Below are 25,573 nucleotides of genomic sequence, written 5' to 3' on the forward strand. Positions count from 1 at the left end.
AGTTTGAGGTTCAACGAATATAAATACAAAATTTCAAAGATCTAGGTGGTGGAAATCTTCACTTATATAAATTAATACTAAATTAATTTTTTAAGTATGGCAGCACTTTTTCCCCCTACTAGAAGTATGGTAAATATAATAATGGTCACATTTTATCAAATACTCTCCAAAAATCCAAATGCAATACTGGTACAAAAAGTTTGGCGAAAAAAAAAATTTTTGCAGATTTTCGGCGGTATGGCGACCATTTGGAATCGTCCGAAAAGTATGGCATGGCGATTTTCGTAAATAGCTGCACGACGATGGTTACCTGTGCAAAAGTTAGCCTGGTACAAATGGTTGAATTGTTTTTTTTTTAATCAACACATTCGCGTCGGTATGGCGGGCTGTAAGTCACACCGGAAAAGTATGGCATGACACTACCGCCTACTTCTTTTTTATGGGCTATCGGTAAATTCTAAAATTTTTGTGTTACAAATCGTTTGACTTTCGCTATTTTTCCGACGAGTTCGACTAACGCCTACGCGACTAAGCCGCCGGTACCAGTGTTCACACCATCGTTTTGCACGCCTCATAAGCGAAGCGTTGAGGTGGGTACTACTGTCACTTCGCGCAAAACATCTGATTTTTCAAACTTAAAATGTCTTTATGTATCATACATTGCACTTGTAAGATAATACATACACACACATATTAAGAAAAAACACTATTTTTAACATTCATGATATTTTTGATGTCATTTTTGTTATTTAAACTAGTTAAAAAACAGTTTAAAAAAGTTCTGTCTTGGACGTCCGTGTGTCTGTATGTGCGGAGGATTTTCTTGTTAACACGATAGCGACCGAAATACTTTACTAATCGAGTCTTTTTTTTTCTCTTACGCTTGAGTATGCTCAGGAATAGAACCCTTTTATTTTTCAGGGTCTGATTCGATGTGGTTTAATTGTTATTAAATAAACAAAAATAATAATTAATAAATAATTATTAAAAAAAAATTATGAGGCGTGCACTTTTGGATTTTCCAAACTATTTCTTTTTGTCATTGCGTACTAAGACCCCTGTAGAACCGCCATCCTGTTACAAATGACTCGAAATTTTGTGTCAATATCTCCCGGTCTATACGTAATAATTATAATTTTTGAATGAAATGTGTGCTTTATGTTCACGGTACCAAACGACTGCACGTGGCACCTGCGGACAGCGTAAACTGGTTTATTCTGGTTTTGTGCGTGTTTCCACTTTCCACTATCAAGTGACGATTTATTTATTTGTTTTGTTTCGTAATTATTATGGTCAAATATTAATTATGAAACAAATTATTATGGACACGATATTTTATTGTTTCACGGTAGTCGCCTTGTCGTTTGCTCAAGGACGTGAAATTGAATGATATATTTTTTTTTATAAAGTCAAAACCATTTTCTTTCAAATAAAAACTTGTTTTTATTGAAAACAAAAGTGTTGCTAGGAATAAGTATAAAATTAAATAGTAATGTTAGGATATCGAAACATTTTTGTATAGGCCAGAAGTCAGAACGATATAGTGGAAACGCGCTCTAAGATCTGAGTAATATACACACCACTACATATGCAAAAATTTCTCCAAGCTAATTTACCTGTAGTGACTTTTGTAAACTTAAAAATCCTGTTTCATGCCCTTGATTTTTTATTTTTATGTATGTAAAAAATATATGTGTATAGAGATTGCAAATTGTTTTATTTTAAGCATTGTCATATTATTTGCATAATATGCCTATACAAAGTTCCGTAAGTAAACTTTTTTTCTGAAGAACATTTTTAAAGACAAAATTAAGTTGTTTTTGCTTGCTGGTAAACATAAATTTGTTAGGACAAAAAATATATATTTAAATTGACCTTTTTACATACCTACCTACCAATTAAGCGGAAACAATTAAATTAAATAAAACAGAACATATAATACTTTGTATATAATAAAATGTAGCAGGTACAGCAACATAATACGCTATAATCGACTATAATATATGCTTACAATATATGAAAAATTACAACAAACATTCCGCACTAATAAATAAATAAAAACGATTGGTTACAAAATATGTTGACAGGCTTGTATGTATTATAATAAATCATTTCCAACTTTATGCTTTGCTTATAAATATAAGAATGTATCAAGCCACATGAATAATGAAAAAGGAAATTTTCACGAATTGCTGATAAAGTGCTAAATAATGCAAATTCAGAAAAAAATGTTTCGTTTTCAAAAGTCTTGTTTCGTCTTTCTGGACGCATTACACAGAAAACGGTTTTTTTCATGAAAACATCAATTCTGCACAATGCTTATTGCTCCGAGGCGCAATGTATGAACTAAATTATATTATTAGTGAGATTCGATAGCTATTGTAAAAAGAGATAAGATATTCATATGGATGTATACGATGACCTATTTCGACTTAATAATCACTAGCCTCGGTGGCGCAGTAGGCAGCGCGTAAGTCTCATAATCTTAAGGTCGTGAGTTCGAGCCTCACCCGGGGCATATCTTTTTATTTTCTTTTTTATTTTTTCTCTCAATTATTTTTATTTCTCCAACCATTTAGTAATTTCGCGACAAAGGAGGTCAAAGAACCGGTCCCTTACCACCTGTTTCAGTGTTGTAATGTTGAATGTTTTACGTTTCATTGCGACATTAACAGGTATGCAAATTAGTTCTAAACAATGAAATATTTACAACCTACGTAACATACTTATGCATTATTGAGCGTTCAATCATATTTAACGATGTGTTTTATTAAAATTTAAAACTGAACTTTTCAAAAAAGAAAATAATCGTTTTGAAAACAGCGACATCTAGTGATGATAAAATTAAAACAAAAAATTACGGCACGGGTATTTTCAATTTTGTAAACAAGTTTATTAAAATACATTTTATGTTTCAGATTTCAACAAACCAGCCTTCAAAAATGTAAGTAAACAATTTCTAATACAAATAAATCATAATACATATTACATACATTGTTATTTACATAACGTAATTTTTTATCAGTAGACCATCTTTGACAATTTTACGATAGGATGCTGTTAGTTTTGCAATGATTTACATAACCTTAACGTGCTAGTCAATAAGGTTCAAAATAGCACATTTCTTTTACCAAACCGGTTTTATTTTAAACCTTAATGGTACACATTAGGGTACATATTTCAACAATATACGTGTATAGGCGTGGTAATATAGTTGAGTAAGCTTTTAAGGTCATGTTAAGGCCGCCTGGGATTGTTCGTATTCCTTGAGTTTGTGCTCGAATAAAAGCAATTAATTATTAATTAACGGAACATATTGGGCTGAAGAAATTGCTTATTGGGAAATCTATATTTTTATCGATGTGTAAGTCATTTGCTGCAATATTTGTTTCTATAGGAAGGCCAAGAATTTTTCTATACTTGCACTAGAGCTAGTTAGTCCACAGGTATCTTTTAATAATTCATTAAAATAGCTTCTGAACAGAACAAAATAAATACAACTATGAGAATAATAGGGTAGCATAATCCATTCGAAGTACAAATGACGAATATAAATTGCGTAAGGCTACATACAAAAAAATATATACTTTTTCTACTCTACGTTTTACGGATGAATGGGTTACAAAATAAGGTATTAGGTATATAGTCACGAAATAATGAAATATAACTAATTATATCATCCCACATAACATCTAAGTATACACGCTGCAAATGTATTTACTATTTACTACATACAATATGCACCTTCATTAACGTGAAGGTCGTTGGATGAATCATTATGATGTAAAAAATAATAGCTTAAATAATAAATTTCAATAAAGAATAGCGAGTGCGAAAACATAAGTGCATATATAGCAACAACATAGTTTGATGCTCGCTCTTTTTTTTTTTTTTTTGTGTGTGGTGTCTCTCAATGTTAGCCAGAAGGGCTTCTACATTTTAACGCGGACGCGGGGGTGAACTGAAGGTTTACCCTGGTAGCGACATGCACAAGGGCGTCCCCCCTTGACGGGGACCACGAACCTCGGCTTGAGCTGTCGCTTGAGTGGAGGAGGCCAGAAGGGCCCTAATCGGACGGGGATGCTCGCTCTTCTCTGTAGAAACTGCTTTGCGAATCGGTGCCGGTGGTAATTATTAGATGTATTATGACGATTCTTTCATAATAGATCGAATTTTCTGAAGAAATTTTCTTTTAAAATTTTGGCACGAATCTCTTCCATAACATGACTATACAAACAACAACAACAAGAATTATAGCACAGACTAATAATAATATACTACGTATTATAGTAATCAGCCCAGCTTTTCACGCGTGACTCAGTCATCAAGGCCAAGGGGAACAGGGTATCATTTTTAATTTTTGTATAGAAGATGTTGGTTCCAATAAGTAATATTTGTAGCTGTACCCCGCAGTTTTATCCGCATTGCTCTGTTCCTATTGGTCTTAGCGTGATGATATTGATATCGATGATATCGATGAATGGGCTATCTAACACCGAAAGAATTTTTCAAACCGGACCAGTAGTTCCTGAGTAGCGCGTTCAACCAAACAAATTCTTCAGTTTTATAATCACTACATATTATTGTAAAACAAAGTCGCTTTCTCTGTCCCTATGTCCCTTTGTATGCTTAAATCTTTAAAACTACGCAACGGATTTTGATGCGGATTTTTTTTATTCAAGAGGAAGGTTTTAGTATATAATTTATTTGGATTTAGACAAAGCGGGCGAAGCCGCGGGCGGTAAGCTAGTATTAGTATAAATTTCGGTACTATGGACCACCACAGGGTGTCTACAGTCTGCCATGATTCTTTATGGCGTAGTTTTGTATTCACTTTGCACCCACAGTCGTGAGGTCGTGACTTGATTGTGTTATGTTACCGGAATGGAGCCTTTTGATGCATTCAGTTGTTTATTGTAGTTTTTATAGCGAACTTCCGAGTTCCGAGGTGTGAAGCACTTTCTATATTGGGAAAGAATTAGGTGCGTTGACGAGGTAATTCAAAAGGTTATGGTTGTATACGTAGTATTTTATTATTAGTCTGTGGTTATGGTTTGTGTAGGTAGTTCTTGTAATATAAAGCAAATGGTCAATTTGATTAAATTCCCTATAATTCTTAAGACCGGAGGCCTCAAGTATATAAACATATCGATGTTCTCAAAATTAACATACTTATTCCATCGAATAAAATGTAATACTCAAAAATATATTCTTCGATTTTTTTTTTTTGTGTGGTGTCTCTCAATGTTAGCCAGAAGGGTTTCTACATTGTGAACTGAAGGTTCACCCTGGTAGCGACATGTACAAGGGCGTCCCCCCTTGACGGGGATCTCGAACCTCGGCTTGGGCTGTCGCTTGAGTGGAGGAGGCCAGAAGGGCCCTAATCGGACGGGATATTCTTCGAAATTTAATAGTTTCAAATGTGTATGTTTGAACACGTAAACCTTCAAAACAATTAGCCCTGTTACCCATTATTTACGTGTTTCGTGAAAGGTGCTCAATTAAGTAATGTCGGTTAACCGACCGCGTCTAATGGTAACTCTCACTAAATATTATTGTATTGTAAAAGGATTTAACCTTCAATTGAAGGAATTTTAAGTTGATATGAAAATTACGAAATTATTTGGTAGGTATTTACTATAATTACGATGATAAAAAATACTTAACTGAAACTTTGTTCTGTTTGAAAGTGTTTCTAATGTTTTCCCAATGTCTCTCAAACAACACGGTCTTGTACAAAAACATGTTATACCTACTTCGATGATATTTTTCCATGGTTGACAACTTTTGCAGGAAACTATTTTCTCTAACATTAGGGTACTTAGCTAGGCTAAAAAACTATACTAACAGCAGGTCAATAATAACATAACCCGTCATGAAGGCTGAAGGCTTCTTTTCTAACAACTTGTTACTTTCAAGTACCTCAGATAAACTACGATAGAAGATAACAGAGAGAGTTAATAAGCAAAGCCGTACAATTAAATGAGTTTACTTTCACATATTTGCGAGATTATCTTCACAATGCTGGTGATAACCATCATGTAATGGGTTATTTCTTTGTTTGGCAGCTGCGTAAACATATTCACTTAGTACTAGAGTCTGTGGTACTTATAAGTGCGAAAGTTTGTGAGGATGGATGTATGTGTATGTGTGTACATGTTTGTTACTCTTTCACACAAATACTACTGAACCGATTACAATGAAATTTAGCACACATATAGCGGGTAACTTGGATTAACACATAGGATAGGTTCTATCCCGGAAATCCCACGGGAACGGAAACTACGCGGGTTTTTCTTTTAAAACGCGGGCGAAGCCGCGGGCGGATTGCTAGTAAGTAGTAGGTAGTATATTTAAATATCAACTGATTTTTGAAAAGGTCTTGCAGTTGTATTTCTTTACTTTGGGACATTTGTAACTACTTACCTATATGTAAAGATTAGAATTTTTTCAGCAACAAGAAATAAATATAAAAATTTACTCGATTTTCTCAGAATGGAACGATTTTATTAGAACTTGAATGAACTTAGAGCAGGTTTTAAGATCTACCGAAACGTTGTATAGTATCTATAGGTATAACCACGGTATAACATATTCAGAAAAGTTTGTGTTTTAGTAGGAAGTATTCGTTTATTCGTTGAAAAATCGTCTTGCCATACGCAAATTACTAACTATTCTTTCTCCAACAAAAAATCTACATTTCAAACACGATTACCTGCAAAATATGCGTATCTCCTAAATCAGCAAAAAGCCTTTAAAGCCTACAATAACATTCCTGAAATAAAAACAATAAACGAGGAAATACAAAAGCAATTTCTAGCCAAACAAAATCGTCATCAGTTTTTCAATTTGGAAGCAAGATCACGCGCGTTCTACTGCGGCTCGCACTTTGTAGATACGCTTTCCAATATAAGTTATTAATGTTATTGTTAATTGTTGTTAAATAGTTAAGTTTTGAGATAAATATTATATAATAATAATCGCATATAATAATTGACGTCATTTTATGCTTATAGGTGTCTACTTGGTTATTGTAATATTCAAGAGGAAGATTGCTATTCTATTAGTATCAATTTTTATAGAAAATATCTTATTCTCGTGTTACAATGTTAGTTACAAATTACAATACTGCTTTGAAACGGCTGCACCGATTCTCATGAAATATTGTGTGCATTATGCATATCGGGCAGGTCTAGAATTGAATCATCTATTTTTTATATCCCGTGATAAGAGTAAAGCAGAACACAATAAATGAAATAAATAAAATAAACAACATTTGCGGGGACAGCTCTTATAAAGCCAAAGAGTTTGTTTGTTTGTTTGAACGCGCTAATCTCGGGAACTACTGGTCCGATTTGAAAAATTCTTTCGGTGTTAGATAGCCCATTTATCGAGGAAGGTTATAGGCTATATATCATCACGCGACATCACGACCAACAGGAGTGGAGCCACGGGAGTGAAACCGCGCGGAGCAGCTAGTATTATATAAAATATCTTATTAGATACTTATTTTCGGGAAATCTCTATTTACTATCCTTTAAATATATCCGCATCATACAGCTATTAACGCATAAACATAACGATTGATTTCTACCACTCGACCATTCAAATATTTGCTAACAGTGAAAATAGTAGAGAAAGTGATTCGTGCTCCACGTGCTAATCATTGCTCTGCTTTACAAATAGGAAACCAGGGAAATCTCTTACGCCATACATTTACATCATTGAGGAATTCATTCAAGTTTTGCCAACATAGCTATGCTAAGTACCACAGTAGGTACATAATAGCAAACAGTACGGAAACTACAAAACGTTTGGCCTGTTTACTGTTGTATTTGCGTTTTGTCTTCTTGTGTTTGAGCGTGTTGCGTTCATGTAAAGTGGTACATATATCGTTGTTTTTGTATTACAATGAACATTTGTTGAATGTTTCAGCGCGATACTTACGTAGTAACTGTTTAAATTTATTTATCTGTGTCGATACGGGCAATTGGACATAGGCTGTGACGTAGATGACAGTCATTAGAGTCATCTAGCTACAAAATGATCTTAATTAATTTAATTTAATACTATCACAGATAAAATAATACTCCATATTATGTATTAGTAAGTACATAATACTTTTAATTATTCTGTGGTTCATTTAGACTCGTTATTGTGACGTCATAATTCATAGGTAACTATTATTACAGCAATTTAATGTGTATTCATAATATATATGTATTCCCAAAGCTAATTAATTAGTGAAACATAATCGTATTTTATAATACCGTAACATTCGATGCATTTCAATACACCGTTTATCATATCAAAGTCATTGATTTGATATATTATTGTAAGATATATTTTGAAATAGAATTTCGAGTAATGTATAAGAAATAGAGAGCCAGCCATCTAAATATGTCTTAAAAAGCTTCATATGAATCGAAAACACGTACCACAGTTGCTTTTGTTACAGTACCCTAAAAATAATATTACATATTTTGTACCTAATAAAAATTACATAGAAATAATATTACATTTTTCCGCTGATGTTGTAATTTCCTTTATTCGTAACGACATGACGTTATGTTAGTTTTTGCATTGAGATAAAAACAGATTATTACACATGTAAGTTAATGTGAAATAAATTAAACATGTTGCGTTTTAAATCTGCTACAAAGCAAGTAATTTAGTAACACTTTTTTATCTGTAATCGTTAATGAGATATTTATTTCTGCTTATGAATGTGAAAGAAGTAAGGTATGAAGAATATAGAACTAAATTCACTAAAATCCTATACCAAATTTGTTAGCGTTTTTCTGGAGGATATAACATTTTATATTCTGTGGTAGATTGAAAACAGGAATAAAATATTCATAATTAATATTTTATTTATTATTTAACAGTTTTATGTACCATTACAAATTTTACAATCATATAATATTAACAGAAAAGGAAACATTCACAGCACATAAGGCAACCTTATCGCAAATCTTATCCTTATCCAAAGAGAGTAAATAAAGTACATACCTATTATATGAATAATAAAAGAAGATATAATACATACAATTTTTTGAAGGAAAAAATTATTTTTAATTTAAAAAATTATAAGTAATCAATTATTAATTTATTATTTAATATAAATTATCTAGGTAGGTATAATACTTAATACTGAAAGTTAATAATTTTGGCGGAAGGATGTTTCTAGATAGGTAGGTACTTACCTTAATTAATAATTAGTAAGTGCATGTTATTAAATATGCTCTAGAATAACTTTCAAAATGGTTCATTATTCGTAGATATATTGTGTAACAGACAGATAGACTGAACGAATTATAAACTTCCTCTTTATGAAACCAGAACAAGTGTAGTTGCAAAATTTCGTAGAAACCCATAAACTACTCAAAGAAACATGATGTTTAAAATTGAGATCTTTATCAATCGAATTTACTATTTCTTAAAGTAAAGCAATACAAGAAAAACCGTTTTTTCTCGACATCACATTTTAGACACAGTCTCGTCAACGCGATGCAATATTTGCACCTTAACATTGCCAACCAATGAAGCACATCACTATTGCAAGGGTTCAATCGTTCGTCGACCTAAAGATCGTTGATCTAGAAATGTTCACAATTATACCTCTTGCACTGGACCGTAAAACGAACCGCAACCACAGATTAGATACCGCATGCGTGACAAGATGGTGGCGCGCGGAATGTCATTTCAATTTCGGCGCCAAAATTGCAGCTGTCAAACTGTTTACCGTTTAGAAGTGATTTGGAATACGATCTTGCAAAAAGAACTTGTACATTGGAATGGTGTAAAGTAGTATAAATGTGGAAGGAAAATCACTCTATGTGATAAAATAATAAATATGAATTAAAATATTATTTAAGTCTAGATAATGCAAGGTTATAAGTAGAGTTTAAAAGTATCATGACATTCTTATGTATTCTTCTCCATAGAAGTAACGGCATATTTAACATGTATCGAAACCGATTTGGTTCATTAAAATAGATTGTAATTTTTTTTAGTAGATATAGAGTTCTATTGTACATAAAATTATATATAAATTCATGTCGGAATTCGTATTATTATCTTCAATTCTATTAATTCTCGATTGAAACATGCATTATAGGTGTAATATACTATTATGAGTTCTTATGAAATTGTTGATTAGTTTCCGCTGTGAACGTTGATTGGCTTTTAGTTATTATGATCAATTCCTAAATATAATTATCTTGGTGATAATTATTTGACATCAAAGCAATATGTGTGGGCGAATAATAGACCTTTGGAGAGTTAAAAATATTTTTTATTGAATAGAAACTCGTTATGGTGGGGTCATTGAGGTTTATTCATGTTTTGGTATTTGTTTTGTATGAGTATTGATTTTTAAAGTGCTTTTAATAGAAATATTTAATATTTAAGTCAGTATATAAATCCACAAATCGATAGGTGTATTTCACGATATTACGTTTCTGAGTTTTATACTTACTGTATATTTTTATACTATGAACACTGGTGATAAAATACGGAGAGATATTTTAATGTTCTGAAAAGCAAAGGTTTAATTTAATTATACTAACAAATTAATCGTAAAGAGCATAGTTATAACTAAGCATAGAATAATGAAACAGTGAACCGATAATTTTGTCCACGGCTTGAGAATCGATTGCCGATTTTGTATATTCCCACTGAATTACGAAACAATTCCAATATTGGGGTCAACAGGTTTCCGTTAACATTCTAATGGAATAATTTCTGTTTTCATATAAATTTAAATCTATAGAAAGGTATAATTGAGCCTCTTTTTGGAGATTTTTTAGTAAATCATTCATTTATTGCATAAAACATGGTACATGATACATGTAATAAGGGCAATGACCTTTGTTCAGCCTCTTTCGTCTTCGTGGAATTTTTTTTGTTAAGATGTTTGGTTGATTAATTACGATATATTTGGATTTCGAAATATTATGTTTACCCATTTTGAAATTAAATTATAATAATTTTATAGTCTATTGGAGGGGAGGAGGTGCGTGAAGGACGTCGATTTTTGTTGTTATCATAGGTTTTAGAGCATGTTGGTTTAATGCTCTAAGTCAGGTAGATAGATTGTTATTGGTAATTGTTTAAATATGTCCAGCTGCCAGCAGACTGCAGACCTAATTAAATGTAAAATCTTTTAAAGAAATTCATTTAAAAATAATAGTATTTAGGCAGGCTTAGTCTTTAATTAAGTATTAAATTATCTGTTGTATTAACAACCACAAGCAAATAATTTATTGTAAGCTGCCACTACCAAAGAAGCTGCATTCCATTGTAGTTCTATAATTTGATAATAGATGGCACCAGTAAGGCATCAGAGTTGTTTAACTCGCGCTATTGAAATTATTTTTCGAATACGTAAATAGTCCGGGGAACTTGGCGAAATCATACTTACCTGGCGTAGGGGACACCGTGATCAGGAAGGCGGTTCCCCCAGAGCGAGGCCCCGCCATTGCACTGCGGCGGGGTTGACCTCTGCGATTATCCCTAATGTGGATAACTCGGACGCGTAATTTTTGGTAGTGGGGACTGCGTACGCGCCGTCCCCCCATAAGTAATAATTGTTCATTCTATGAATGAAAGTATACTGTACATATTATACTGCTAAGCTAAGTGAACGACTGAACGTGCTGAGTGCACATAGTATTGACATAGTACAAAATATATAAATAGTTTGTATAAATACATTATACAAACACTATCAAGTACCTCTAAACTCTAAACTCTAAAGGATGTATGTAGTATTTCTACTTTATTTGTTTATTCTAGAGGTAGCGTAGTAATAAATAATGATTCAATTTCATTGTTTTAATTTTCGGCTATGTAAAAACATAAAAAAATATGAACATAAAAATGATAAAACATTATACATAGTTCGATCTGTTACTTGCATAAATAAGTACAAATCAATGATTACCAATAAATAATAATTATTTAAATTGTCGAATTACATTATATTATTATTTATTAAATAAGAGTAATAAAAAATAGCAAAAAGCCAACATGACGCGGTGTTCCCAGGCGGTCACCCATCCAAGTACTGACCGCGCCCGACGTTGCTTAACTTCGGTGATCGGACGAGAACCGGTGTATTCAACGCGGTATGGACGTTGGCGATAGCTTTATTGAAATTGGTCTACTATTTATAATCAATTCATGTTAATTCATCTTGAAATAATGCTAAAAATATGTTTAACTATAAACAATAAAAAATATAATAATGATAATAACGAAACATTAATACAGGAAGTATACAATATACATACTCTATTAATTTTACGTTATTAATAAACTGAAGTCAAATTAAACTTTACTTTTAAACAATGTAAATTGCAAGGGAAGATGCAAATAAGGAAGTACAAGTAAGAAATAACAATTAAATTGATTGTACATAGCATTTCCGCGTTACACCATTCTTGCATAAAGCCATAAAATTCTGTTCGTTCCGCTGTTTGCTGCTCAATGCTCATCAATTATTGGTCCATAAAATTTCTCACAAATTAAATAAATTAATGATGAAATCTCTTTAGAGTTACTGAAATTCTAGCTTCTGGATTTAGCTTCTGATTTTTTCTAAAAGTATGTTCTCTCTATCCCATTGTTAGATTATAATTACTTAGTCCAATATATTTAGAAGATCCTTATACATATTTGTATACGTAGTATATTATTATTAGTCTGTGCTTATATCTTATTTGGTAAGATTGTTTTCCTAGATACCTATACTATCAAATAAAATGTTTCTTACTTACAACAAGCTTTGCTAGTATTAGTATTATATTATCTGTGGCTTTTATCCCACACTAGCTGCTCCGCGCGGTTTCACCCCCGTGGCTCCACTCCTGTTGCCCGTAGCGTGATGAAATATAGCCTATAACCTTCCTCGATAAATGGGCTATCTAACACCGAAAGAATTTTTCAAATCGGACCAGTAGTTCCCGAGATTAGTGCGTTCAAACAAACAAACAAACAAACAAACTCTTCAGCTTTATAATATTAGTATAGACTAGCTTTCCGCCTGCGGCTTCGCCCGCGTTTTCAAAAAAAAACCCGCATAGTTCCCGTTCCCGTGGGATTTCCGGGATAAAATCTAGCCTATGTCACTCAGAAATGATGTAGCTTTCCAACAGTGAAAGAATTTTTCAAATCTGCCAAGTAGTTTCGGAGCCTATTCAATTCATACAAACAAACAAACAAACAAAAAATCAAACCTTTCCTAGATGTTCACGCGCGAAATTTAATTACAGTAAAATAAACCGTTTTTCAATCAAGATAACGTTCACAATAGCATACATGTTGCGATAAGAACCCTTCGTAGTACCGCTATGTGGCCACAGATGGCGTAATGCGTGCGAAACTCGACCCTATTGCAAAGGAATGTAGCTTGTAAATTGTAATGAGATGTAGAATGGTATTCGCTTTTATGCTATTAAATCATAGTAACAACATTGTCTGTTATTTATAATTGCTTAGAGTTAATTACGGCTTCTTTTGTAGTTTATCTGTGACTTCTGTGAGTGACTTTTGTTTTGTAAAAAAATATTTTATTACCAAACATAAGCTATAATCAAACAAAAATAGATTAATGAATTTCTTGAGATTGTAGAGAAAATGAAATAAAAACAAAAAAAATATATTTTCCGATACCGGGAATCGAACCCGAGCCTCCTGGGTGAGAGCCAGGTATCCTAGCCACTAGACCATATCGGATGTTGGTGATTGAACGAATTTGTACATTATTTACTTGAGCACAGAATGTTCTTATAATCAGAATTGTTTTTTTTGAGTCCAAGAGCCTACACATAATTATTAAAATGTTGTTTTTTTAATATATGGGTAAATATAGAACTACACTAGCTGACACAAACTAAACAAACAGAAACCACCGTAAAAATTTCATTTTCTTACAAAAAATATTTGCCACATATGGCAGCACGATTACATAACTATTAACTACACTACATAGAGATTGCGTTAACAATAGCCATTCCCATGCGTTGGCAACCCCGCTAGAGAATGTGAAACTTGGGAAAAACTATTTATCTTGCTGTTCCGTAATTAGGGCTTTGGTAAAAAGTACCTACCTATGATAGGGATGTAATTCATATGTATGACAAGACGTAAATAATTAAATATTTAGACTTGAACGTCTTGAACAAGCTATATTATGAGTTTTTGATGATATTTTTCTTATATTATAGAAAATCCATACCATAATATATTATATTACTAGCGGTCCGCCCCGGCTTCGCCCGTGGTACATATTTCGCCATAAAAGGTAGCCTATGTTCTTTCTCAGGGTCTCAAGATTATCTGTGCCAAATTTCATCAAAATTGGGCCAGTAGTTTATGCGTGAAAAACATACATACATACATACACACATACAAACCTTTCCTCTTTATAATACATATATTAGTATAGATGTGCAATGTACATAGTTTATGCAGAAAGTCCAATAATAAAAAAGCTTTCGTTCTGAATACATATATACAAGCTATATAACTAGTATAATTTATTATGAACTAAAAATTTTATAAAAAAAATGTAAGTAATTGAATATGAACTCCAGAGAACTTTAAAAATTTCACGGTACACAATAGTAGATATCATTGTCATAACCCAAACCAGTATTGAAATATACCTCCAGTGAAAGCTGTCCACCTGTTAATTTATGTGGTATTTATGTGGTAAGTGGTTTGACCACCGACCATCGACCACCAACATATATGATCGTATCTTACCACGTGACAAGAATGATAAATTAATTTTTGAAGTATTTCTTTAGATAGCTATAGGTACCAACTAGCTTTCTGCTCGCGGCTTCGCCCGCGTTGTTAAAGGAAAACCCGCACGGTTCCCGTTGCTGCAGGATTGTCGGAATAAAACCTACCTTATGTCCTATTTCAGGTTTTAAAATATCTCTGTTATTAATTTCATTCAAATCAGTTAAGTGGTTAATACGTAAATGACGAGATGATTGTGTGTAATATGTAGTAGATATCTATTTTATATCAGCTGAAAGACTTTTTAGACTTTTTACAACAATTTTGATTTTTGATGAGATTATAATCGAAAATACGAATTCGCTCGCTTCATTCCAAGAAGAATTTACTTTTCTCAACTGAATCAAAAGCTTATAAATCAATTAATAAAATTCAACTAGTCATCGTCTATTACAGCTAGAAGCTTCTTTATCCGTCATCTAACAAAAGGGTCAAAAGATCACTAATTGTATGTTTATTCAATTATTCAAAGTAAATTCCGATTGCATAAAACTCTTACTGTCGTTATTATATAATAGATAGAATAACATTACCGTATGTTTATTATAATTAACTTCTTGTTATAAGTGATGATGATATAAGTGTAAACAGAATCTTCGTTATTTAGATAAATTATTATAATAACATTAGCTGGTATGGCAATAACAGATCCTTACTCATTTATTATTACATATTACGTGAGATACTACTTGTCTTATATTTCGAATCGATGAATCGATTTCGGTGGATTTTATATCAATGATAGGTACTTGATGTTTCGATTTAATGCAAAATCTGCTCTACATATTTAAAAAAATCTTTACACAAAAGGCTATATCTTTACTGAGTAAAATAAGGCTTTATTATTTTAAATCGAGGATCGACCCGGGTAAAGGCTATACAAACAGCCAGTACTTATATGTATTTTATATAGGAAATTTAGAAAAAAAAAACATGTCAATATTATTTTTCCCATAGTGGGAATCGAACCTACATACTGTAAAAGTCTATAAAACTAGCTACTGCACCAGCAGATAACCGACTTAAAAAGTAAATGTGATATACCCGTATATCCCTTTTTCATACAAATGTCACTACAATGTAACAAGAATGTAACACTAATTTGTTATGTTTTCAACAGATCGTTAGTCTTCCTCACAAGTATTTATATCGAGTAGTGAAAGTAGTCAATAGAAAGTAAAAGACAATAGCTAACTAGTTATTTGTATCAGCCATTATATTGTTGAGAAAATTGCCTCAAATTGATACTTTGCTAAATAATGGACGGGACAAATATGGCAATTTCTGTAGAGGTTATGTTATGAAGGAACAGGTTTTTTAACAATATAATATTTTGGTATTTCTATCTAAATTCTTGCCGTTTTTTCTGTATTGAAATATTATGTCGTGAACATAGGTACGTACTCTTTTCTTTGTATTAAGATTCCATCTATAAATAAAAATATACCGGCCGAAATGATTACCTTCTCCTTTTTTTGGAGTCGGTTAGAAATTACACACACAACCATGAAATTGATACACACACAAAAATTGTATTATTGTTTCTTTTACTTCCTTGTTAATAGCTATTTTTTGGAGGACTACTAGCATTAATAAATATATCTATTTTGTTCCAGGTACATCAACAAACAATTATGAGACCAATCAGAAATGGCGCGTCAATCTGACAGTGACGTAAGAGCCAAGATGGCGCTAGTGACATTGGTGTGTGTGCTCAGTGCGTTTGTGTGTGTGAATGGCCACGTGGCTCTGACGTACCCGCCGGCTAGGAAGTATGATTTGGACTTTCTAGATAATTCTAGAACGAAACCGCCATGTGGGATGCCTAAAGGTGAGCATTCATTGACCACGAATAATTAGTTAATACTACAGATAAATAAAATAATACTACACTACCCAATGTGATATACACTAATCTTATTTATCAGACAATTTTTTGTTATGAACAAAGCTGGGTTACATTGATTTATTAACGGAATAATAATTGAAACCTTTTCTATTATTTTCTATATTTGACCTATTGGATTTATGTACCTCCAGAAGTAGAATTATTATCGAAAATAAGTTCAATTGTTAATACATCCAGCAAAATTACTATCATCGTTAGTAGGTAGGTGGAATTCATTAGCACTGAGTTATAAATAAATAATAAAAATAAACAAGAGACGCTTTTTTATCTCATATATCACGAACATATAAAATCACTGAAAATCAAAAATTTTAATAGGTATAAAAATTAAAAATATATGTAATTGTGAACAAGACCTTACCGCCCTTGCAAGGTATAAAAGGGCACGTGATTATCTGAGTCATCCAAAAACCAAGTCACGATTTTAACATCCTGACTGTTATTGTATTTTTTGTTATTACCTGCTCCTTCAAGGTATCTTTTGTGGTAAATATAGGTACTTAGGTATTACATGTTTAAGTGATATTTGAACAATTACATTTTATCGCTTTATTTATTGAGAAGCTTTTTTATTACAAAAAAACTTTTCAAAAAGTATGTAGGTACCTAAGATTTTGGACAATTTTGAAATTTTGACTGGATTAAGTATAATGTACTAGAATGTACTTTATAATTTACACACACAAATAGATATGTAGAGATAATCTGTATAAAAAGTAAAAAAAAAATTGGACGAAACAATATGGTGAAAAAGCTTATGAAAAAGAGTAAAATATTCATTAAATAGGGCTTAAAGAATATATTCAACTATTTCAAACTTTGCCGTATAGCAGTCGTGGCCGAGTGGTTAAGGCGTCTGACTCGAAATCAGATTCCCTCTGGGAGCGTAGGTTCGAATCCTACCGGCTGCGGAACTTTTTGTTATATATTACTTAATATGATAAATAAAGCATATTCCAAAGTATATTTTGTGGAATAACAACACAATTTTATTGTAAACAGATTTAATACATTTATTAAGAGCTTGAAGCATGGACCCAATAAATATATTAGTCCATGCTTGAAGTAAGTAGTTACATAATAAAAGTATTGTTATTTCTTTACTTATACACTAATTTTCTTCATCAGCATTCAACGTAGGACATCCTAACAAAAGTTCTCTATATTTTTAGAGATTGGAAATATTTATTTATACCAATAATGTTTAAACTTTCAAGTTGCTAATAAATCAGAGTAAAATGTTGATACTTCTCAATTATAGTAAATCATTAAGGAAAATATAGGTAATACAACTTCAGAACTGTCTGATTATTTTAATATTTTTTTTAATTCGTTCCTAGAGATCTATTGTACAAAAACATCGTTTATTACGTGGTAACTTCGTGGTAACACGCAGGATCCTTTTATAACATTCAATTGAATTTGAAAAAAAACTTTGTGGAGTTCCCACAAAATTGCTTAATAATAAACTAAGGTCCAAAAAACATGCGCACGCAAGCATGTGCCTCTAAATGGGTTTCTAAATCGTTACGTCATACGACCGTGTGGCCTAATGGATAAGGCGTCGGACTTCGGATCCGAAGATTGCAGGTTCGAGTCCTGTCACGGTCGATGGAAAGCTTTTTTTATTTATTTTTTAATGACTTATTAAAATAACTTTAGGATTTGTTCCCTCTAGATTTATTTTCGTTATATGTAAAGTTGGAACGTATCTACATGCTTCCCACAGATGCTTCCTTATCATATTTATATTCTGAATTCTGATTATGAAAAGGTTATGAAAAAAAAGAAAAATATAAATTACTTATCCTCGTTAAGATGTTAAATTATACGTGAATCCTGTGTACTTACATAGTATATTATATTACCTTTATATAATACTAGCGGTCCGCCCCGGCTTCGCCCGTGGTATATGTTTACGTTTTCTCTACATAAAAACCATCCCCGTACTTCAAGGAATATAATAAAAAAAGAATTATCGAAATCGGTTCAGCCGTTCTCGAGTTATGCGCTTACCAACACATTTTGCGATTCATTTTTATATATAAGATTTATTTAATAATATAGATATAGTTATGTTAAAAATATATAAATAAAATATTAATCTATAAATAAATTACAGATCGTAAAAACTTCCGTAAACATTGTATAGACTACAAGCCCGCATAGGACAAAAATATGGGTCAAATGAACCACCAGGGGACATATCTAGAACGATAGCAGAGCAAAAAATAATAAGATTCATCACTATGCCGTCACTTGTAAGCTGTCCAACTGAGTGCAGATGAGAATTGAAAAGTACAGGTAGACTCGGTAAATTTTGGTCATATATTTTTGTACGGCATTCTTAACCATCGATAGATCCATTAAAAATAATAAGAAACCGCTCAGTGCCGTACAAAAATGGTGGTCCACCAAGCCGGAATTTTTATTTAATTTCCGAGAGTTACCGGAGGTAAATTTGGTCATTTGACCATGTACGGCATCTGTGTCATACTATTGCTATACTGCTTTTAATCCATTATTCCGCAACGCCGTACAAAAATCATGGGGACAAGGGGAAAAAATCGAGAGTTGCAATCCCCTCTCTTTTCCCACTCCAGGGGGTCATTTGACTAAGTACGGCTTCGGTTCCAAAACATTATCTAGCACTCAAAAGTACTATTAAAAGCAATGCCGTCAAAAAATAATTGTTCTTTTAAATGTATACCAATAATCATCTTAATTTCATCGAATTCTTGATATAAAGAGCTGTAAGGTCATTTGACCCTGTACGGGAACTTTTTTTTTAACATGATATTGTAAAATTCAATTGTTGTATAGTATTGCCGTTCAAAAGAAACCGTTCTAAAAAAAGTTATAGAGAAATGCAAAACCAGAAATTTTGTTAAAGTTTAAACATCGTAGATTAATGAAATATAATAGTTTTCTACACTTTATTCGTTGTTTTAAATAGTATTAACATAGATAAATTAGGAAAAAACGATGCCGTACATTTTTGTGCAGACCACATCTTTTAGGCTGATGAAAGCGACGAAAGCTACAATTTTAAGGGTGCTTTATGGCCATTTGATACAGTACGGCATTAACATATTTTTACCCAACTACGGCAAAGCAAAAGGAGGGTTATGGTTGTTTACAGGTCATGTATGTATGTTCATCTATTCCCTCGTAACTTCTAAACTACTTATCAGAATTCGACAAATGACATATCATTAGAAGCGTCTGAATTGTTCACTGGATAACCAGCGACCAGCTAGCTAAAGGCTATATGGGGTTTCACAAAATCTAATGTGGCGCCCTCTAGCGGACAAAACATACAGAGTAAAAAAATAAAGTTAAGATAAATATGCAGTGTTTGGTATCATTTGGAAGCGCTTTACTTGTACATTTTGAATATGTATATATTATTAGCATTTGCTTGTGACTTTACCTGTATTCATGGGCTGATTGCATATAATTCACATCTTTTCGTTCATAGCTTTTTTATTAGTTCATCAATTTAACGGAGTCCATTCCACCTGACTCCGACTTTCCAAGGTGATAATTAACCACCTCGAGCTTCTTAATATTAATGTATATTTATATTTTATTATCAAAATATAAAGCAAACATTTCGTTATATGGATTTTTTTCTTTTTCAGATTTTTCCCCTTTGAACCAACGAAAATGTACGGCACATGAAAAAATATTATCTATGCATAAAATACTTTAAAAATAAATTTATTTCGTGTTGTGTCAAATGACCCCCTGGAGTGGGGAAAGAGAGGGGATTACAACTCTCGATTTTTTCCCCTTGTCCCCATGATTTTTGTACGGCGTTGAGGAATAATGGATTAAAAGCAGTATAGCAATAGTATGACACAGATGCCGTACATGGTCAAATGACCAAATTTACCCCCGGTAACTCTCGGAAATTAAATAAAAATTCCGACTTGGTGGACCACCATTTTTGTACGGCAACGAGCGGTTTCTTATTATTTTTAATGGATCTATCGATGGTTAAGAATGCCGTACAAAAATATATGACCAAAATTTACCGAGTCTACCTGTACTTTTCAATTCTCATCTGCACTCAGTTGGACAGCTTACAAGTGACGGCATAGTGATGAATCTTATTATTTTTTGCTCTGCTATCGTTCTAGATCCTGGTGGTTCATTTGACCCATATTTTTGTCCTATGCGGGCTTGTAGTCTAGTAGTTTTGTAGGTATTTTTTTTAGATTACCCGTATAAATGTGGCAGTAGTGACATCTTTATATAATTAAAAATAATTTAACCTTGATGTTATAACTGCTCACTAGATGGCGCAGAAATACATTCAGAATTTAATTTCAAATTTAGTTTTATTTTTTTATTTCAATTGTTTTTTTTTGTTACAGGATCAATAAAAACATCGTTTCTCGCTGGATCAACGTTTACAGTACACTGGCATTTGGCATATGCCCACAAAGTAAGTATTAGAATAATTCACCAGGTAACCCACAGCCCGGCTAGCTCAGTCGGTAGAGCATGAGACTCTTAATCTCAGGGTCGTGGGTTCGAGCCCCACGTTGGGCGACCAAACTTTTTTATTTTTCAAAAGGTAATAGCATTTTTTTTAATGAAACAATACCAAGAAGACAGATTTTTTATTTATTTTTATTTTTGCTATTTTCAGGGTGGATTTTCTTTAAGGATATTAGATTATTTAGACCGACCACTTTTGGATCTTACGCCCAGAGCAGGCGGTACGGAGTTTGTGCGAGATGATGTTACGTAAGTATTTTTTAAAATAATATTTTATTGTATTAATGTATACATATTCATAGACCTATCTAAATTTATTGTTTCTACTAAAATTTATACGAAGCGTTTTCATATAACTGATCGACTTTTGATGTTTTTTCTTCCATGAAGTATTTATAAATTCCAAATATTTTTCCTTATTTCAAAGCTATGTTTCATTCCAATGGTAGAATGAATGGATATGGATCCATACCACCTTTTTTATATTATATGTATCCGTCTTTTAGATATTTACGTTCCACATTTTGTTAATATTTTATTTCTAAATAAATAAAAAAAAAATTCTCCTAACAGATGTTGATGATTTTCCAAAAATGCTTAACAAATTAATCTCCAAACTCTTTATCCACACTAGTGCCCAAAGCTACGAAGTGCACTTACCAAGTGACTTCACATGCGAAAACTGCACACTACAGTTGCAGCGGGAAGCTGATGAGTGGGGGTCCAAATATCGCTTCTGGTCCTGTGCTGATATCGATATTGTACAACGTGAGTTGTTCTAGAAGATTCTAGATGTTTTTGTTAAGGAATTCTAGTTATGAATATTCTGGATGTTTCCAGATGTTTTATTTTAGGATTTTTAATTTTTTTTAGTTAGTAGATGAGAATGGAAGGCAGAGGCTTCTAGCTAGATAGCTTTTTCTAAATAATTGTTGGATATTAATAAAATAATTGCTCTTTTGAATTTTAGAGGCAGTTTTGGTTTTGATTAAGATTTAAAACTTGTGATTGATATAAAGTTTAAAATAATTTTATAGGAATGAAATGAAAGCTATTTTTTATGACAACATTGTTATTTTCAAATTATATTTTAATTAAGATACTTTTGTTTATTTATCCTTAGTTTGTAAAGATTATTTTTAGCAAGTTCCATTTTTAACCGACTTCAAAAAAAAGGAGGAGGTTATCAATTCGGCCGGTATAATTTTTTTTTAACACTGTCTCTAATAGGTACTTTACTTGTTATAAATTACCATAGTCTATATAATAATCAATAGAGTATTTTATTATGGCATGATAATTTTCAATACCAATAATTATTTTTTTACACCCAGGCAAAGAATACCACGAGACCTGTTCCGGCAAGGGTTTCCACATTCTCGGTCGTTGTAAATGCAACAAGCTACACAGTGGATCTCGCTGTCAGTTCTCAGACGAATGTTCTGAAGATACTGACTGTGGGTTAAGGGGGAAATGTGTAGATGTTGATGGTACTGAGTCTCCGAGGAAAATGTGTTATTGTCCACATGGGTTCTATGGGAAGGGGTGTAATAAGAGTAAGTATTGTGGGTGGGGAGGGTGGAAAAGATGGGCAGAATAGTTCTAGGTTGGGAAATGTAAGGGGGAAAGTTATAGGTTAGAAAATATAAGTGGAAAAGTTGTAGGTTAGTATGTATAAAGTTCTGGGTAGAAAATTATGGGCCAGAATATAAGGAGAAAATTGTAGATCAGAATGTAATAGGTAGAAAAGTTTCAGGCTAGAAAAGATCGTTTGAAGTGTTTGTCAATGTATGAAAGATTTTGTTTACGGCAAAAGTCTGTGTAATAATATGAGAGAAAAGTTTTCTACAAGGGCCTTAATAATACATCTGATTCGATATATTCCAATAAATTTTAATTTAACTTAATAAACTGTTTTATTTAAGAAATTTCAATTACTTATTTCCAACATTTTACCAACTAATCAATATTTTACTTCAAATTATTTATTATGAATCCAACAATTACAACGCTATACTTGCAAAGAATCATGCTTAAAAACAGTTTTATTTAATTTCAGAGTCACCCTGGAAAGAAAAGTCAATAAATCTCGGTCTCTACAGTAAGAAGGAATTATCTAAAGATTTCCATTTGTACTGGCGAGTTATTAAAGACATGCAGGAGGTGGAGTTTGTCATGATGGTCAATGGGACTTCTTATGCTGGTAAGTTTTGTGTGGATAAAAATGAAATTAAATAGTATTGATTTTAAATTTTGAAGTTCATAATAAAGATGGATTGTTTTTCTGCGCAAGAACAAATGGAAGAAGCACATTATATTATACAATATACATATAGGAAAAGTTTTTTTTTATTTTATACAATTATGTACGTTTTTAGTACTTAGAGCTTAGAGGAATCAGATAAGTTTTAAAATGACATAAAATAATGTGTATCAAAATAAACTTGTTCAAAACATAGAATATAGATTATTTGGAATAAAATAAAAATATCAAAAAGCCAACATCACGCGGTGTTCCCAGGCGGTCACCCATCCAAGTACTGACCGCGCCCGACGTTGCTTAACTTCGGTGATCGGACGAGAACCGGTGTATTCAACGTGGTATGGACGTTGGCGATGGATGACGTGAAATTTAGGATCATAATCTACACATTACTGAATGACATAATATTATTTTCACTAAAAAACACGACTTTTTTGTATAATTGCTAATTTTGTATAGTTTAAAAAAAGACACAAATTATTGTAAAACTAGCATTCCGCCCGCGGCTTCGCCCGCTTTGTGTAATATTAAATTAATAAATTAATAATAATAAATTGTATGTAGGTATATTATATGTATACCGCTACCTAATAAATTGTATGTATACTCGAACATTCCTCTTGAATCACTCTATCTATTAAAAAAACCGCATCAAAATCCGTTGCGTAGTTTTAAAGATTTAAGAATATACATGGGACAAAAATAGCGACTTTGTTTTTTTATATTATGTACTTACTTAGTTATTTAAATATTTATGTTATTTTCAGCTATCGGTTGGCGTCCTAAAGGCTTGAAAAAGGAATGTAAAAACTTCCCTGTGTTGGGAGCGCCCCTTGAGCAATGTAAGATTTTAAATTCCTTTATTTATTTATTAATTAAATTATATACCTGGTATTTTACATTTACATATATTTATAATAAAGAAAAAAATCCTGTCAGAATGTATTTTCAAAGAATGAATAGAAAAATTAAATGACGTGAGATTAAAACCGCGTGTTTCGTCGCACGCGCACAAAAATTTCTTATAAAGAATGCATTTTAATGCTATAAAACTGAAAAATTTAAAATGGGTTGTTAATAAAAAACTGTATAAAGCTACTTGTTTCAGCTGTTTATACAATTTTATTAATTTCTTTGTTAGTGTGGGCTTCAGTACAATAACTTATTCTAGATGCATATCTATATTAATTATTAATTATGTGTATACTTACTAAGTAAATTAATTATTTCAGTAACAACATCACAACCAGAACCTTTACCGAAGCCTGAACCAAAATCAGAGAGTAAAAACAAATCGGAACCTCAACCAGAACCAGAGCCAGAACCAGAGCCAGAACCTAAGGCAGAACCTCAGCCAGAACCACAGTCAGAACCTAAAGCAGAACCGGAACCTGAACCAGAACCTAAGTCAGAACCTCAACCGGAACCTACATCAGAACCACAGCCAGAACCGGAACCATCATCTGAACCACAGCCAGAACCAGAACCATCGTCAGAACCGCAACCAGAACCAACAACACCGGAAACTAAATTGGAAACATTTGAAAACGACAGAAATAAACGTGTAGCCATGCACACACTAGATGGGTTTGATTTTAAGAACCTAGGGAATGATGTTACCGTTAAAACTAGTGTTTCCAAATCTGTTTCTAGCTCTAAAGGTAAATATTTATATTTTTGGATTGCTTATCATCATGCTCAATTTAAAGAGTTGAAAAACATCAATTTTTAATTTTTAATAATAAACTTAATCATATAACTTTATTACAATTAATGAATCGAATAAAAACTAGTTAATATAAATGATTTGCATTAATGAACATAAACTTCTAAAGAAGAATAAATAGTTGATAAACTGTAAATATGCATTATTGTTAAAGAACAAAATAACACATTTATCGTTACAACAATTTCTTGGTACATATATAAACGATTAATTCCCTATTTTATATAACCAGTAATGTGTTATATGTATTACATTGGCATACAATTTCAGGTCGCAAGAAGCGCGCAGCCCAAGAAGCACAAAACTCAAGTAAGCATGACAAATTACACCCTATCTCTTACACATTACAGCA

General features: G+C 32.3%; 1 protein-coding gene and 8 non-coding genes across 11 annotated transcripts in view; 6 read left to right on the plus strand and 3 right to left on the minus strand.

Moving 5' to 3' along the window:
- nahoda (DOMON-like domain-containing protein nahoda) overlaps positions 1–25,573 on the plus strand; it is a 57,413-nt gene that overhangs the window by 17,669 nt on the left and 14,171 nt on the right. For 2 of the 3 annotated variants that reach the window (XM_090115073.1, XM_090115075.1), the window contains exons 2-11: positions 2,919–2,944; positions 16,431–16,645; positions 21,106–21,176; positions 21,384–21,481; positions 21,867–22,000; positions 22,567–22,788; positions 23,292–23,435; positions 24,263–24,337; positions 24,728–25,156; positions 25,492–25,530. In XM_090115073.1, coding sequence (XP_089971199.1) covers positions 16,465–16,645; positions 21,106–21,176; positions 21,384–21,481; positions 21,867–22,000; positions 22,567–22,788; positions 23,292–23,435; positions 24,263–24,337; positions 24,728–25,156; positions 25,492–25,530 — 1,393 coding nt within the window. In that variant the 5' untranslated portion in view covers positions 2,919–2,944; positions 16,431–16,464. The remainder of the gene's footprint in view (positions 1–2,918; positions 2,945–16,430; positions 16,646–21,105; positions 21,177–21,383; positions 21,482–21,866; positions 22,001–22,566; positions 22,789–23,291; positions 23,436–24,262; positions 24,338–24,727; positions 25,157–25,491; positions 25,531–25,573) is intronic. The other variant, XM_090115074.1, reaches the window with a different exon arrangement.
- On the plus strand, positions 2,446–2,518 carry TRNAM-CAU (transfer RNA methionine (anticodon CAU)). Its single transcript has one exon. It is a non-coding gene; the product is annotated as a tRNA-Met (tRNA).
- LOC149898484 (U1 spliceosomal RNA) lies at positions 11,418–11,579 on the plus strand. Its single transcript, XR_016458056.1, has one exon. It is a non-coding gene; the product is annotated as a U1 spliceosomal RNA (small nuclear RNA).
- On the minus strand, positions 12,027–12,145 carry LOC149898485 (5S ribosomal RNA). Its single transcript, XR_016458055.1, has one exon. It is a non-coding gene; the product is annotated as a 5S ribosomal RNA (ribosomal RNA).
- On the minus strand, positions 13,669–13,740 carry TRNAE-CUC (transfer RNA glutamic acid (anticodon CUC)). The gene has a single exon. It is a non-coding gene; the product is annotated as a tRNA-Glu (tRNA).
- TRNAS-CGA (transfer RNA serine (anticodon CGA)) lies at positions 17,553–17,634 on the plus strand. The gene has a single exon. It is a non-coding gene; the product is annotated as a tRNA-Ser (tRNA).
- Positions 18,262–18,334, plus strand: TRNAR-UCG (transfer RNA arginine (anticodon UCG)). Its single transcript has one exon. It is a non-coding gene; the product is annotated as a tRNA-Arg (tRNA).
- On the plus strand, positions 21,211–21,283 carry TRNAK-CUU (transfer RNA lysine (anticodon CUU)). Its single transcript has one exon. It is a non-coding gene; the product is annotated as a tRNA-Lys (tRNA).
- On the minus strand, positions 23,729–23,847 carry LOC149898490 (5S ribosomal RNA). The gene has a single exon (XR_016458053.1). It is a non-coding gene; the product is annotated as a 5S ribosomal RNA (ribosomal RNA).

This window comes from Colias eurytheme, chromosome 22 (assembly GCF_061535395.1).
Source record: "Colias eurytheme isolate Ceu_HAF_F1 chromosome 22, ilColEury1 Martin Lab GWU primary, whole genome shotgun sequence".
Classification (NCBI taxonomy): Eukaryota; Metazoa; Arthropoda; class Insecta; order Lepidoptera; family Pieridae; genus Colias; species Colias eurytheme.